Below are 13,115 nucleotides of genomic sequence, written 5' to 3'. Positions count from 1 at the left end.
TTTTCCAGGAAAATAATTAAAATAGAAAACACTGTGTATGTGCATTTGTCGACTGTTCAGAACCTCAAAAGGAGGCTGCAACACCCAACAGAGTCAGACCCTTCATTAAATGCAAAAATACATTAAGAAGCCAAGACAGCCAAACCACATGTTCTAATAGGTGTCTTTGAAGGGGAACTACACAAGTAGTTGTTAGTAGTACTAACAGCCACTATAGCAAAACTGAACCCCAACTATGGACGAATACCTCTGAATACCAGTTGCTGGGGAACAGCTGAGATCAGGGGTGCCAACTTGAATAGAATATTGTGGTGGCCCAGGTAAGCCCCACCCCACATAATCAATCACATGATGCAGTGCACACACACCATTTGAATGGGAATGCCCATCAACTCTGTGGGGGGCCCAGCCCCCTCAAATATTTTATTGTGGTGGCTGAAGCCCCCACAGCCTCTAGAAGTTGGCTCCCATGACTGTGGTAGAAAGCTATTGCTTCCAAATCCTATGTACATGCAGCCTTCCTATAGGAATAGACCCTGGTAACTCTACCAGTACTTAAAATTACAAGGTTAGCAATCCACAAATCCAAGCTTTGTTACTAACTGAAGCTAACAAGCAGATTGCACATTGCAGTCCAGAAAAGGTGGGGTTATTAGCTAAATAGCCTGGGGAGGTCATCCAAGTCAAATAAATAATCAAAAGGTACATTATAACAGGAATGCTGTCTCTGGAACATGAATGATTTGAATCTAGACAAGAACTTTCGGATACATGAAGGCTCAGGTAAGGAGCGTTCCATAGCACTTTACAAAATTCGCACTGTAATTTTATAAACAGGTTTAAGTAAAAAACTATTTTATCTTTGAAATTATACCATGTACCTTACTTTCTAAGGTTTCTTCCAGCTCTGGGGTACTCAGGAAGTATTATTTCTTAATTATTATAATAATTAAAAAACAGAAGTGAAGAATTGAGCTTCACCAGAAGCTTGCACAACAACTGCTAAATGTATACTACACCATGAAAGCTTGATGGGTAGATAAATAGAGAGAAAGGATGCTGGATGGTTGATAAGCAGCCACCCCATTTGCTTTTTTCCAGTTCTGCCCTTTGAGAGTGATGCTTGGGGCATGCTCTTCCGCCTTGTGGAGACTTCAACATGTAGTTCCTCAAGATTCTGCATCTACATGAAACCACTATGTGGGATTACCCAGAATTTTGGAGTACATTGTTAGCAATATGCTGATGACACACAGCTCTACTTCTCCTTCCCATCTGCAGGTGTGGCAGTGGATGAGCTTTGCATGTAACAGAGCAAAGAGCAAAGAGCACAGAGAACACGGGGGGGGGGCCTCCATGATGGAGTTTAAGGCGGCTGGGAAAACAGCTGTCCAGGGAGGAGATTTAGGTGGAAGCAGAGGGGCTGTCTTGCCTACAAGATTTGGGTGGGGCGGCAGCGTGCATCATCTTTGTGTGACATCTTGCATGGGACATGGGTCGTGAGTATGTGATGCCATACACGTGACACACGTGTGAGGCCAGACGGGGAGTCCAGTGCGGTGCAGTTCGATGGCTGACTCCTGCAGAGTTCGAAAGAGGAATCTGCACTGCGCAGGGCTCCCTGTGCATTGCATAGATGACACAGTAAAAAAAGATGAAACATTTTAAAATGTACACATCTTTTGATGATGTTCTTTTCCACCTTAGTGAAATTGGACAATCTCTTTAATATACGAAGGGGTTACCAGAGGCCAGATTAAATTGCGCTGGTAGTAAATTCCCACTCTATGCTGCCAGCTGGCTAACCCTGGGTTGCAACAGGGATTGTACAAATCATTAGAAGTAGATTAGTTATTGAATAACGTATTTAACTACCTTTCTGTCCACAAACACAAGGTGTCCCACGTAGTGGAAAAATAAAATAATATAAACAAACTAGGCTTTTCCTACTCTTCCCCCCAAAATTGTACAACTGTGCAAGAATAACACAGGCATGGGCACTAACTATGGCTATGGGACTAGGAAGAGGCTGTGGGATTATAGTATTATTTGCCCCAGCCTATTCACCACCACCCACTCCCAACTCTTAGCCAGGCCTGATAACTGACCAACATCAATACAGACCAGCGAACACTCCAAACCTAGCTGGAAACTCTGTTAGCCGTACTTTGCAATTATGAAGAGTCACATCAACAGAGACAGAGGGGAAAGAAATTATTCTAAGTGAAATAATCAAATTATTATTATTATTATTAAAAATGTTCCCATAAACATCTTGAAAGTAATTCAAGGTTACAATCTACGTAACCTCAAGGATTGTGTAACAGAAACTTGTTAAGGATTACAGTATGTCATCCTTGTTCATAAATCTATCCCCAAAACAGGGAGTATTGATTTAACATCCATGCTAGAAAACTGTCAGTGGAGCTGGCCAAAGACATTTTTCTGCTTGCCCCCTCCACCACCCCAATTCCACCTAAACAAGAAAAATGGACTGGCTGCTAAATCTTATTTCAACGCTGTTGACAGGACACTGTCCTCTATCACAAAAGGCCTTCCTGAACTCTTACTGAAATGTAACTATCCTCCTTAAAACAACATAAACATTTATCCACATTTAAGTTGCCCTTTCTCCTTCAACAGGGATGATCGAAAACATAGTAACCATGAACATCCAAGTTCATCCATCCACAGTACAGAACAATAATAGTACTAGGGTGATGAGTCTGAGGCCACTGGATCACTTAGCCCAAGATAAAACCTAAAGTTAAGAGACCCCAAGGCTCTAAGTGAAGGGTATCTTCAAGGATGTGTGTATGTGTGTGTATATAAATCAGATAATAAGAGATGAGCAGTTGTCTGAAAATTACCAGTTATTACCAGAACCCTTTCCCCATGTCTCTTTCTTTCCCTGCAAAAAGGAATACAACATATCTGATGCACAGTGGTGCCTTGACTTACGAATTTAATCCGTTCCGAAGGCACCTTCGTAAGTTGAAAAATTCGTAAGTCGAAAAACGCCATTGGAAATGCAATTTTTCATAGGAATGCATTGGAAATGGAAAAATTCGTAAGTCAAAAAATCTATCTGAAAACCTATCTAAAAATTCGTAAGTCGAAAAATCCCTATCTAAAACCGCCACGGTTTTTTTTCCGGATGTCGAGACATTCGTAAGCGCGCGGCCATTACCCCCATTCATAAGTCGAAAAATTCGGTTGTCGAGTCGTTCGTAAGTCGAGGTACCACTGTAAACCCACATATTCCAAGTTTACCAAGCCATCACTGTACAGTCTCTACCCTATTATACAACGGCATTTCTGTGCACTGCTTTGGTTCGCCAGAAGCGGCTTAGTCATGCTGGCCACATGACCGGTCCTGGAAGCTCCCTTGGTCAGTAAAGTGAGATGAGTACCACAACCCCAGAGTCTTCCGTGACTGGACCTAATGATCAGGGGTCCCTTTACCTTTACCTTTCCCTTTTACCCTATTGTTGTCCCTTTCCATTCTCCCTTCATTTTACTGTATGAGAATTAGTCATCTCTCGGGAGGAAAAGTTTATAATGACTCTCATTCATACAGATGCCTTTTAGTTTGCAAGCAAATAAGAGACAATAATTCAACTGTAAAATCAGTTCCACTGTAGTTCAGTGTAGCTGTTAGAGGGCTAGACTCAGGGGCGTAGGAAGGGGTGGGGGGATGCAGTCTGCCCTGGGTGTCATCCTTGAGGGAGGTGACAAAATGGCACACTTGGGGGGGGGCGGCACTTACTGCGGGGCCTAGCCTGCAGGGTGCCCAAGCCACAAGACTCTTCTGGGAGTGACGCGGTGGCTCAGAGCCCCGCACTGCCCGAAACGGCAGCGTGGGGCTTGCATCCGCCAGGCAGACTCTTTGGTCAGCTTGCCGTGCTGCCCCCCTGAGCAGATCACCGTGGCGCCCTTGTGTGGTACTCCCTCATGCGTGGATTGTCACAGCGCCCCTGTGCTGTGCCTTGTGCCGGAGAAGCTAGCTACACCCCTGGCTAGACTAAGACCAAGGTTCAAATCCCCACTCAGCCATGAAGTTCACAGGGCCAATCCCTGTCTCTATCTCATGGGGTTGTTGTGAGTATAAAATGGGATGGAGCAGGACCATTTTGAGTTCCTTGGAGGAAAGGTGGTGTGAGGGACAGAAGTTATAGACAGCCGCCTCCCATTTTATCCACAAGCTCTTCCCCAAGTGCAAGTGGGAGCGGAGAGGGGGATGTCTCTAGCGAGGAATCAGGAAGTAGGAGCCAGGGCTCGGGCAAGGTAGCTGAGCCAAGGCGCCGCTTGGGAACAGAAGGGGGAAGCAGGGAAGCCGCGGGAAGAAGACCGATCCCGGCGACCCCGGAATTGCGCAGGAAACGTCGTGGGCAGAGATTTAGTACATCACATAGAATTTCCTATAAGGTAAAAACGAACCCTTTAAATAGATAATGGATTTTATACACACAAACCAGTCTGGACATCTGTTTTGAAGCAAGCTGACTACTCAAAACTCTAGACTTTGTATCACATTTTGCAACAGCTAACTCCACATCGCAAATGAATTACTTAGGCTGACTACAGCCTAGATCTCACCAAGGTGATGAAGAGCTAGTGCAGGCTCACATAGCTGAATATTTATTTTTATAACATGACTTCTTGTCCAGTCTTTCAACTGTAGCTCACAAAAAAAATAAGTCAGAAAAGCAAAAACACACTGCAACACAATAAAAAGTTCAATTAGGTTTTTAAAAATTAGAAGATGGCAAGTGGCGGCAGACAACATAACAACAATGTACCCTGTTTCTCATATTTTAAGACATACCCATAAAATAAGCCATAGCAGGATTTTTAAGTATTCAAGGAATATAAGCCATACCCCGAAAATAAGACATAGTGATAGGCGCAGCAGCAATGCTGGCTGCGGCAGGAGGAAGAGGGAAAAAAATAAGACATCCCTTGAAAATAAGACATAGTGTGTGTTTTTTTGAGGAAAAAATAAATATAAGACGTGTCTTATAATATGAGAAACACGGTAGAAAATAACCAGCTAACAGACTAAGGTTGCAGTCCTATATGCATTTATCTGGGAGCAAGTCCTGTTGAACTCAAGCGGATTTACTTCCAAGTAGAGACATGTAGGATTACAGTGCCAAATGGAAAGACAAGGCAGAGCTCCTTCCTGTGCTCTTTGCGTGGCAAGCTGCACTTACTGAAAGTCCCTCTTCTGCACATCTATTAGAGTTTCAGGAGCCCTGTCCAGTCCTTCCAACTGTAAATTCTACCGTTGCAGCTCTTCGATCAAAGGAAGAATGGACCCAATAATAGTTTTGAAAACTTACCATCAAGTGCCATTAGCATAACTTCATTGCGCTTTGCCTCAAGCTTGTCTCTCACCCATGGAAACTCCTGTAAGGAATCTAGAAAAGTCTCAAAAGCCTTGGGCCCTCTTGTAGGTAAGATGTCAAGGAGCATCATGGTTTTCCTGTGGTTGGTGACTTGGGACCTTATTTCTTGCAACTGGCTTTCTGTCAGAATGCCTTCTTGGTAAAGGTACTGAATGACAAGGCCCTCCACCAGCAGTTCCGCACAAAGCTCCAGGCGCAACGAGCGCAGAACCTGCTTGTCCCTGGCGTCCATCCTGAAGGAAAATAAACAGAGAGAACTTAAATGCTATATATGTTGCACCTGTGGGGACTGCAGCACCCACCAATGTTATTTGTCCAAATTTTTCTTTTTTTCAGAAATGATTTCCAAGGTAGGGGCAGGTTTTTGTGTGCTAGATTATTACTATCATTTGCCTGTGTTATACTTACAGGGATTATGTAGGGGTTTTATTTGGGGGGGGGGATGCCTTCTGAGCATTGCAAGTTTTTATTTCGTGGACTCCACCACAGGTCCTTTGATTTCCAAATGCGCCTTTTATGCCCAGACAGGGTCGGAACCTATTTTTTAAAAGCCTGAAAGTACTTTAGCTGGATCGGTTTCAGTAAATGAAGAGCACAAAGTGTTTTGGAAGTATGTGAGCATCAAATTGATGAAAGGCTGCATCTTTTGTTGATTTACGTTATCAAGGCATCTTATACAAAGCAGACAATCAGACATTCTCCCCATTTGATTCTGTCACCCAAAATCTTCAGCAAATGCTTGCTACATATCCTGTCAGTAGCAAAGGCTCAGTTGGTTGGGTACACAGGCCAGGGCCTTTTCCACTGTGGCACCAAAACTTTGGAATTCTCTGCTATAGGTCAGCTGCATCAGCAATGATGCTTTGACACATTATGAAAACTGTCCTACTTTAACATGTTTCTGGTCAACAGAGCTGATTTTTATCCCTGCTTTCACTTATATTATCATTTTTTTGTTATGCTTTACTTATATTAGCATATATACTGCTGCTTTGTATGGCGTTAGCAGCCTTGGTGGTATGTCCAGTTTGGGACCGAAGAGGTAAGAGAAAAGCATTTGAATCAACATCTCCCAGGGCAGCTTTCAAACAACAGCTAACTAATCAACCAGTATGTAAACAATATTTTAAAAAACCTGTTCAAAACTGCAATCCAGGAAGACACAGCAGCCAAGGGCGTACCCACCATTCGGCAAGTTAGGGCAGCTGCCCTACTCTAGAAGCAGGGCTGGTGGGCAGAGGCGGAGCACAGCCCGGCGGAGCGCGAGTTCGCCATTCCCGCCGCACCGCGCCGCACCCTCCCTCCAGCTCCCCGGCGCGCCCTCAGGCAAGGCCAAGCGCGGCGGGGAACCAGGGAGCGCGGCGCGGCGGGCGGGAACGCTGAACTCGCGCTCCGCTGGGCTGGGCTCCGCCTCCGCCCACCAGCCCTGCTTCTAGGGAGGGGCACAGCCCGGCGGAGCGCGAGTTCGCTGTTCCCGCCCACTTTGTGGCCCCTCCCCTTCCGTGCCTTGGCCCCTCCCCTTGCCCCCCCCCTAGTTTTGATCCTGGGTACGCCCATGACAGCAGCAACATTAAAACGGAGAAAATAGTATAAAAGACCTGGGAAATATTACAGGTGTCTCATCTTCTGTTTATATCCTACATTTCTTACTGTTAAGAAATTATGTATGGGGTTCCCTGACAGGAACCTGCAAACCTTGATTTCCTTAATTTCCGCCAAGTACATTCACACCATGCCCTGGGGCCCAATCTAGAAAGAAAGAATATGTTTTTTTTCTCTTAGATACCTGCCAGACTGTAGCAGAATCGTTGTAGTAAAGCTCTTTGAGGCAGCAATCCTTATTATACCCCCTTTAGCTAAAGAAGAGCAGGGCAGGCGACAATAGATTGTTCATTGCTCTTAAGGTTTCAGGATTCTCTATATTTTCTAGATACAAAATAGATACACCACAACTGCATCACAAATTGTAGAACCAAAAATAAAGATCTATGCACAGTGGGGAGCCATACCTACATTTCTATAACGGGTTTTTAATTAAGCCCCTCCGAAAAAACAAAACAAAAAAGCGAAAAAATGTCCGGAAGCGTTTGAAAGAATAAAGACAGCAGAGAAACGAAAGAGGGCAGAATCTCGCAGGAGAAGCTTTGCAGAAAAAAACCGAGAGAAATTGTATAGTCGGACCACCTGAGAGAGGAAGCGATGGATGTTTTCGGTGAAAATACTTACAAATTTAAGCGCAGGGATTATTGTTCATCAAGCTCAGGCATTCCCAGCTCGCTCTCCAAGCACTAACTTTCTTGAGAGCAAAATATCCAAACAGGAAGTGTTGTCCGCCCATGTTTCTTAAGGGCAAAACATAAAACGGAGGATAAAATGCATCGTCTGGAGACGGAAGTTCCTGGTTACTTTTGACGCCATTTCCCTAAACGTGACAGTTTCCAGTAGGAAATAATGGTTCATATGTCAAGGCTTTTTGCATAAACTGTGAGTGAGCAGCAGCGTGTTCTCTCCCTGTCCTCGCCCCGCTGAGGTGAAGAAGAAGGTGGAAGCGCAGGCAGGAGTTCGCGGTTCTTCAAACTGGGTTTTTATTTCGTGTGAGGGTGGCGTGCAGTGGAGAGTCATTTCAGTGGTTTTGTTTAAAAACACACAAACACAAGATTTGCAGAAAGATTCCAAGCTTGCTCAGCCCGCTGTTCATATGGCACGTTTGAGGTGGAAGTGCGTCTAAGGCTGAGCACACAGTCGTGTTGTTATTATCAACACACTCCATGTTTGTAAGTGAAAGAAACCCACCCTGGAGCATGAATCTCCACAGATCAGATATGGACTGAGACTAGTAGTCCCAGCTGTCAGTTTCTCAACATTAGCTGGTGGAACGCAACCTTTGTGGTTTTGCAACACTCCTGCAATGTGGTCCAGTGGTTTTATCACCACTCTGCGGGGGGTGGGGTGGGAGGCCCAAAGAAAGTGGCTTGCAGCTACTCTGTACTTGGCTTACTCCTAGTATTGTGGTCTGGAGCTGAAATTGAGGCTGAAAATAGCATAGGCTGTGATGTAGTGATGTTATTGCCTCGTTGTGTTTGGAGGGAAGGCATCCTCATAATCCACCTGGTATTGTCAGATGCAGGCTTGGAACAAACAAGTCTCGGCAATTCTGTCAACTTCTTAGGATTATATTGGTGGAATGCAATGTCACAATCAACAACACAGTATGGATACTTGTTCAAAAGACTGGGAGTAGTAGTAAATGTACTTATTTCCATTATTATGTTTTTAGATGTGTTGGAAGCCGTCCAGAGTGGCTGGGGCAATCCAGCCAGATGGGTGGAGAAATAATAATAATAATATTCCAGAAGAAAGCATGTGCAGTGGTGCCTTGGTTGTCAAATGACTTGGCTCCCGAACCACTGGCGAACAGAAGTGCGGAGGGAACGGACCGCCCCTGGCACCACTATTCCGGTAGGGTGCCATTGTGGCGTCCCCCCCAGACATGTGCCATGCACCCTCCCGTGCGCTGGGCACCACGCCCCCACAGGCAGCGCATCACACCCCCAGAACGCATGTCACACCCTCACGGGCGGCGTACCACGCCCCCGGAAGCGCACCACGCACCCCTGATGTGCCAGTCATGCCCCTGCCTGTTCTCTGCCCCTGGTAGCAGAGCATGCAGCTTCACCACTGTCCCAAATAAATCAGCTCCCGGACACCACAAACCCGGAAGTGAGCGTTCCAGATTGCGAATGTTTTTTGGAAGCCGAACATCTGACGCAGCTTCCAATTGAGTGCAGGAAGCTCCTGCAGCCAATTGGAAGCTGCGCCTTGGTTTTTGAACTGTTCCAGGAGTCAATGTACCACTGTATTATTATTCTTTGGCGATAACTCGTAGCCGAGTAAGATTGTCTTCCATAAACACGGTTTTAACAATGAGTGTTTGAGAACTGGGACATTCGCAGGGAAACCAAAATGCTTGTTTACAAAGCTGTTGTACTACCAACCTTGCTGTATGCTTGTGAAGCATGGACCACCTACAAACACCATCTCCAACTTCTCGAAAGATTCCATCAACGGTGTCTCTGAAAAATCTTACCGTACACATCACTTGGGAAGACAGGCGAACCACTGTATAGGGTAGGAATGGGAAACATGTGTCCCTCTGTATTACACTGACTCCACCTCCCCTTTCCATTGCCCATGCTGAAGAGGGCTGCTGGGACCTTATCCTGTCCCTGGCTTGAGGTGTGATCTGATTGTAGGGCCTTTCAAAACTCTGGGCACTATGCTTTGCAGGCATAAATGCTTTCTTGGCTTCTACCAGCTTTCTACTTACTCTACACCTGGTGTCATAAACAATGTCAGGTTTAGGGCTGTGGGGCATGGCTTGGCCAAAATGGGGAGGCCTGGCGGACCTAATTAGGCATGCAATTTAGCCGTTCTCTACCCTTCTAGCCTTGCTTTCAAGCTCTTTAAAAAAGAATAAAAAAATTCCTTCAGTAGCACCTTAAAGACCAACTAAGTTTTTATTTTGGTATGAGCTTTCGTGTGCATGCACACTTCTTCAGATACCATAATAACTTCTTCTTAAAAAAGAAGTTATTATGAAGCTCCTGCTGCAAATATCATCTAACCTTTCACCATCTCCAGTAAGGGAAAGGGAAATTGCCTATTTGAGGATGGTGTGGTTTTGGTAAGCATTTATATCTTTAAAAAAAATTGTTTTCATTGGGAATACCTTTTTAATCAGTCAAAACTGACTCATCTAACCACTTAGTCAACTGAACACAGTGGTCCCAATGACAATTAATATTAAATGCACACTGAAGGCAATGGAAGGACCTGAAGTGGTCACTGAAAACAATGGGGATGAACCAGAATCTGTCCAGTTTACATACCATGTGCATCACCATACCAGCAATCTCTAACTTGCCAGTTTCTGGTTCTCAAAAATAGGTCCCAAAAATGATTAACATCTCTCCCTCACCATTTACTTCATCCTTCTACAGTATTTGGAATTGTATCTAATAAATGACAGATCTGTGACTCACAGTACGTTGAACGCTATTAAATGCAATTTCTTTTCATAATGGATGTCAGTGTTTGCTTCCGAGCTTAATGTACCAAGTATCAAAAATGTCAAATGTTGCCTGCATGTGAGTCATAGCAGGTACAGTGTTACTTGCTCTACCTGATCATGCTTACTTGCTCAGCTTGAACTAGGCTATCTAGGAACTGTACCAAGACTTGAAACAAAACCACGGTCTTTCCATTGTACGTAGATCACTAAATATGTCCACCTTTCTGCATATGTTTTGCTCTCTTCTAAAAACACACACCACAAAGCCACTTATTTCAAGCCTAATTATTGATGGTGTGTGGTGCCTGTGATTGTTCTTGTTTGCAGAGGTTGCAACCTCTTAAACCCACGCATTTTGAACACTGCAGAAATGATCAAAAATGTTTTCATGCTATAGAATTCCTAATTTTGTATCATCAAATAGCAGATCCACACAATACATTTAAAGTGTGTTCAGAGCATGTGATTTCCCCCAAAGAATCATGGGAACTGTTGTTTCCCACTCACAGAACTGCAGTTTCCCCAGGCTTCTTTGAGGAGGAGTCATGTGTGTTGGATGTGTTGGTGTGGATCGAGTCACACTGTTTTCTTCAACACCGTTTGGTGCCAAGCCACCTCATTTAAACCTGGAGATTTGCCTTTCACGCCAAGCCCTGTTTAAGGACTCAATGTTTGTTGGCCACCTATCATTCTTAAAAACTCTCACGTTGTATGCTGAAACATGATTTAAAACAAATATGTAGTAGTTACTGGGAAACAAAGGATCTGGTGAGTTAAATAATGGCTCCCAAGTCTCCTCATGGAAATCCATTTATTGTTTCCAAAAAAACTTGATTGGGAGCTGAGTCCCCTGAGGTTTTTAGCTACCATGTTCTCATTTGACCAGGCATGGGTGAATATTGTGAACAGGGTAGGTAGATGTCAGCACAAACAGCTTTGATTCCAAACTAAATACATTGCACTTCTTCATAACATCTGAATGACCCAGAACTTGATAGCCTGCCAAGAAGGAAGTACAATACTGGTATATAATGTTCACCACAGCTGTTCAGAAATGGGGTGACCAACTGACAATACAGGATTTTCATAAACTGTGGGGAAAGGAACGAAATTAAACATCACATCAAATTCTGATTTAGCCATTAACTTCCTAAGCAAATTAGGACTCAATGAATCCCTAAGCTTCAGATCAGTGTGTATGATGTGGTAGTTTTACTTACTGGTTTAAGAAATGGTAAAGCATTTAGGATTATAAAGAAAAATTTTTAAATGGTGATAAACAAAATCGTACACAAAAAGTGTATACATGTTGAAATAATTATCCATTTTTTAAAAAGTTCCTTAAACATGCTTTAAGTACCACTCAATATATGTACATGAACAAGCTGATCAGTGCTGTTTTTATCTAGCAGGTAACAAAATAGGATATCTATTGGATAAGTCTTATGACCTTGGGAAAATAAACTTTGATTCCAAACACATTGTGTTGGAATAAATTCTACAATTGTATATTGCATATTTGGGATTGGAGCACAGGATTTGCCAGCCAAAACCGGAGACAAAGTAATAACGTATTCTCAAAATACTGTTATCTTTCGAACACGGATGACTAATGCTAGAGAATGAACGCCAATGTCTTCAAATTCCACTAAAAATAGCAAGAGGTTCGACACATCAAATAAATAAATAAATTGCATGGTTAATTTAAGACTGGAATGTGGAATCTTTTTTCAGCCTGACGGCTGCATTACTTTCTGGACAACCATCTGGGAGCACATGCCCAGATAGAGTCAAAAGTGAATGGAGCAAAAAAAAATGTCAATTTTATCTTTGTATAGCAGGCTACTTTCTATATATAGTTATGAGTTTTGGGGTGCCAGATTCCCCTAAATTCCTGGACCCAGTAAGTGCTAGAATTTAATCAAGCCAGACATCGAATCCCTGGATTCAGCAAGGCGGTTAACGGCATAAAGCTGGAGAGAGGGTCAGAGCACAATGGTTTATTTCTGTTTGAATCCACGGCTGTGGCTTTGGGAGAAGCAAGACCTCTTTGGGGTGTTGATGCTGTGAACCCCTTCATTGTAGGCTCAGGATGTATATATGTGTAAATAAGTCATCTATCCTAAGGACACCACAGTCCCCGCTGTGCTTCATTTCCAAAAGGAAACATGAAACCCAGCGTAAGTGCCTGGAATCCCTAGAATCTTACACCGCTCGGAGATTGGGGTGGTGCAACAATATGCTTTCACACACCTCTCTCTACCTTCCACACAGTCAAGCAAAAGGCATTATCGGAACTTAAGGACACATTCCACCCAGGCAAAAACACTTGATGCAAATTGGGCCAGGGACAGCGGTGGCCTTGAGGTCCAGACATAAGAGGCCTGCAGTGGCACATTTGCTCCCTGGGCATCAGCTTCCCCATCACTGGTTTAAGAAATGGTAAAGCATTTAATTTTATAAAATAAGGAAGTATGCAGGACTTATTACCGTACATGAGTCAAAATTTGTTGCTGCCCTTCTTTTAAGAAAACAAAACCAAATAAACTTGTACCATCAAATTTAATCTGTTAGGGCTAAGTTGGTTTTCAGTTGGCTATTGAGCAGCATTCCAGTTTGGAGACAAAAAATGT

General features: G+C 43.8%; 1 protein-coding gene across 1 annotated transcript in view; it reads right to left on the bottom strand.

Annotated features, from left to right (window-relative positions):
- Positions 1 to 7,778, bottom strand: part of CRADD (CARD and death domain containing adaptor protein) — a 40,780-nt gene extending 33,002 nt beyond the window's left edge. The window contains exons 1-2 of the mRNA XM_035128116.3: positions 7,638 to 7,778; positions 5,346 to 5,644 (exon numbers count right to left, since the gene is read on the bottom strand). Coding sequence (XP_034984007.1) covers positions 5,346 to 5,643 — 298 coding nt within the window. The 5' untranslated portion in view covers position 5,644; positions 7,638 to 7,778. The remainder of the gene's footprint in view (positions 1 to 5,345; positions 5,645 to 7,637) is intronic.
- Between the last annotated feature and the right edge of the window lie 5,337 nt (positions 7,779 to 13,115).

Source organism: Zootoca vivipara, chromosome 9 (assembly GCF_965207765.1).
Source record: "Zootoca vivipara chromosome 9, rZooViv2.hap1.1, whole genome shotgun sequence".
Taxonomy (NCBI): domain Eukaryota; kingdom Metazoa; phylum Chordata; class Lepidosauria; order Squamata; family Lacertidae; genus Zootoca; species Zootoca vivipara.
The sequence above is the reverse complement of the archived record's forward strand: the minus strand, read 5'-3'. Positions and strand labels throughout refer to the sequence as shown.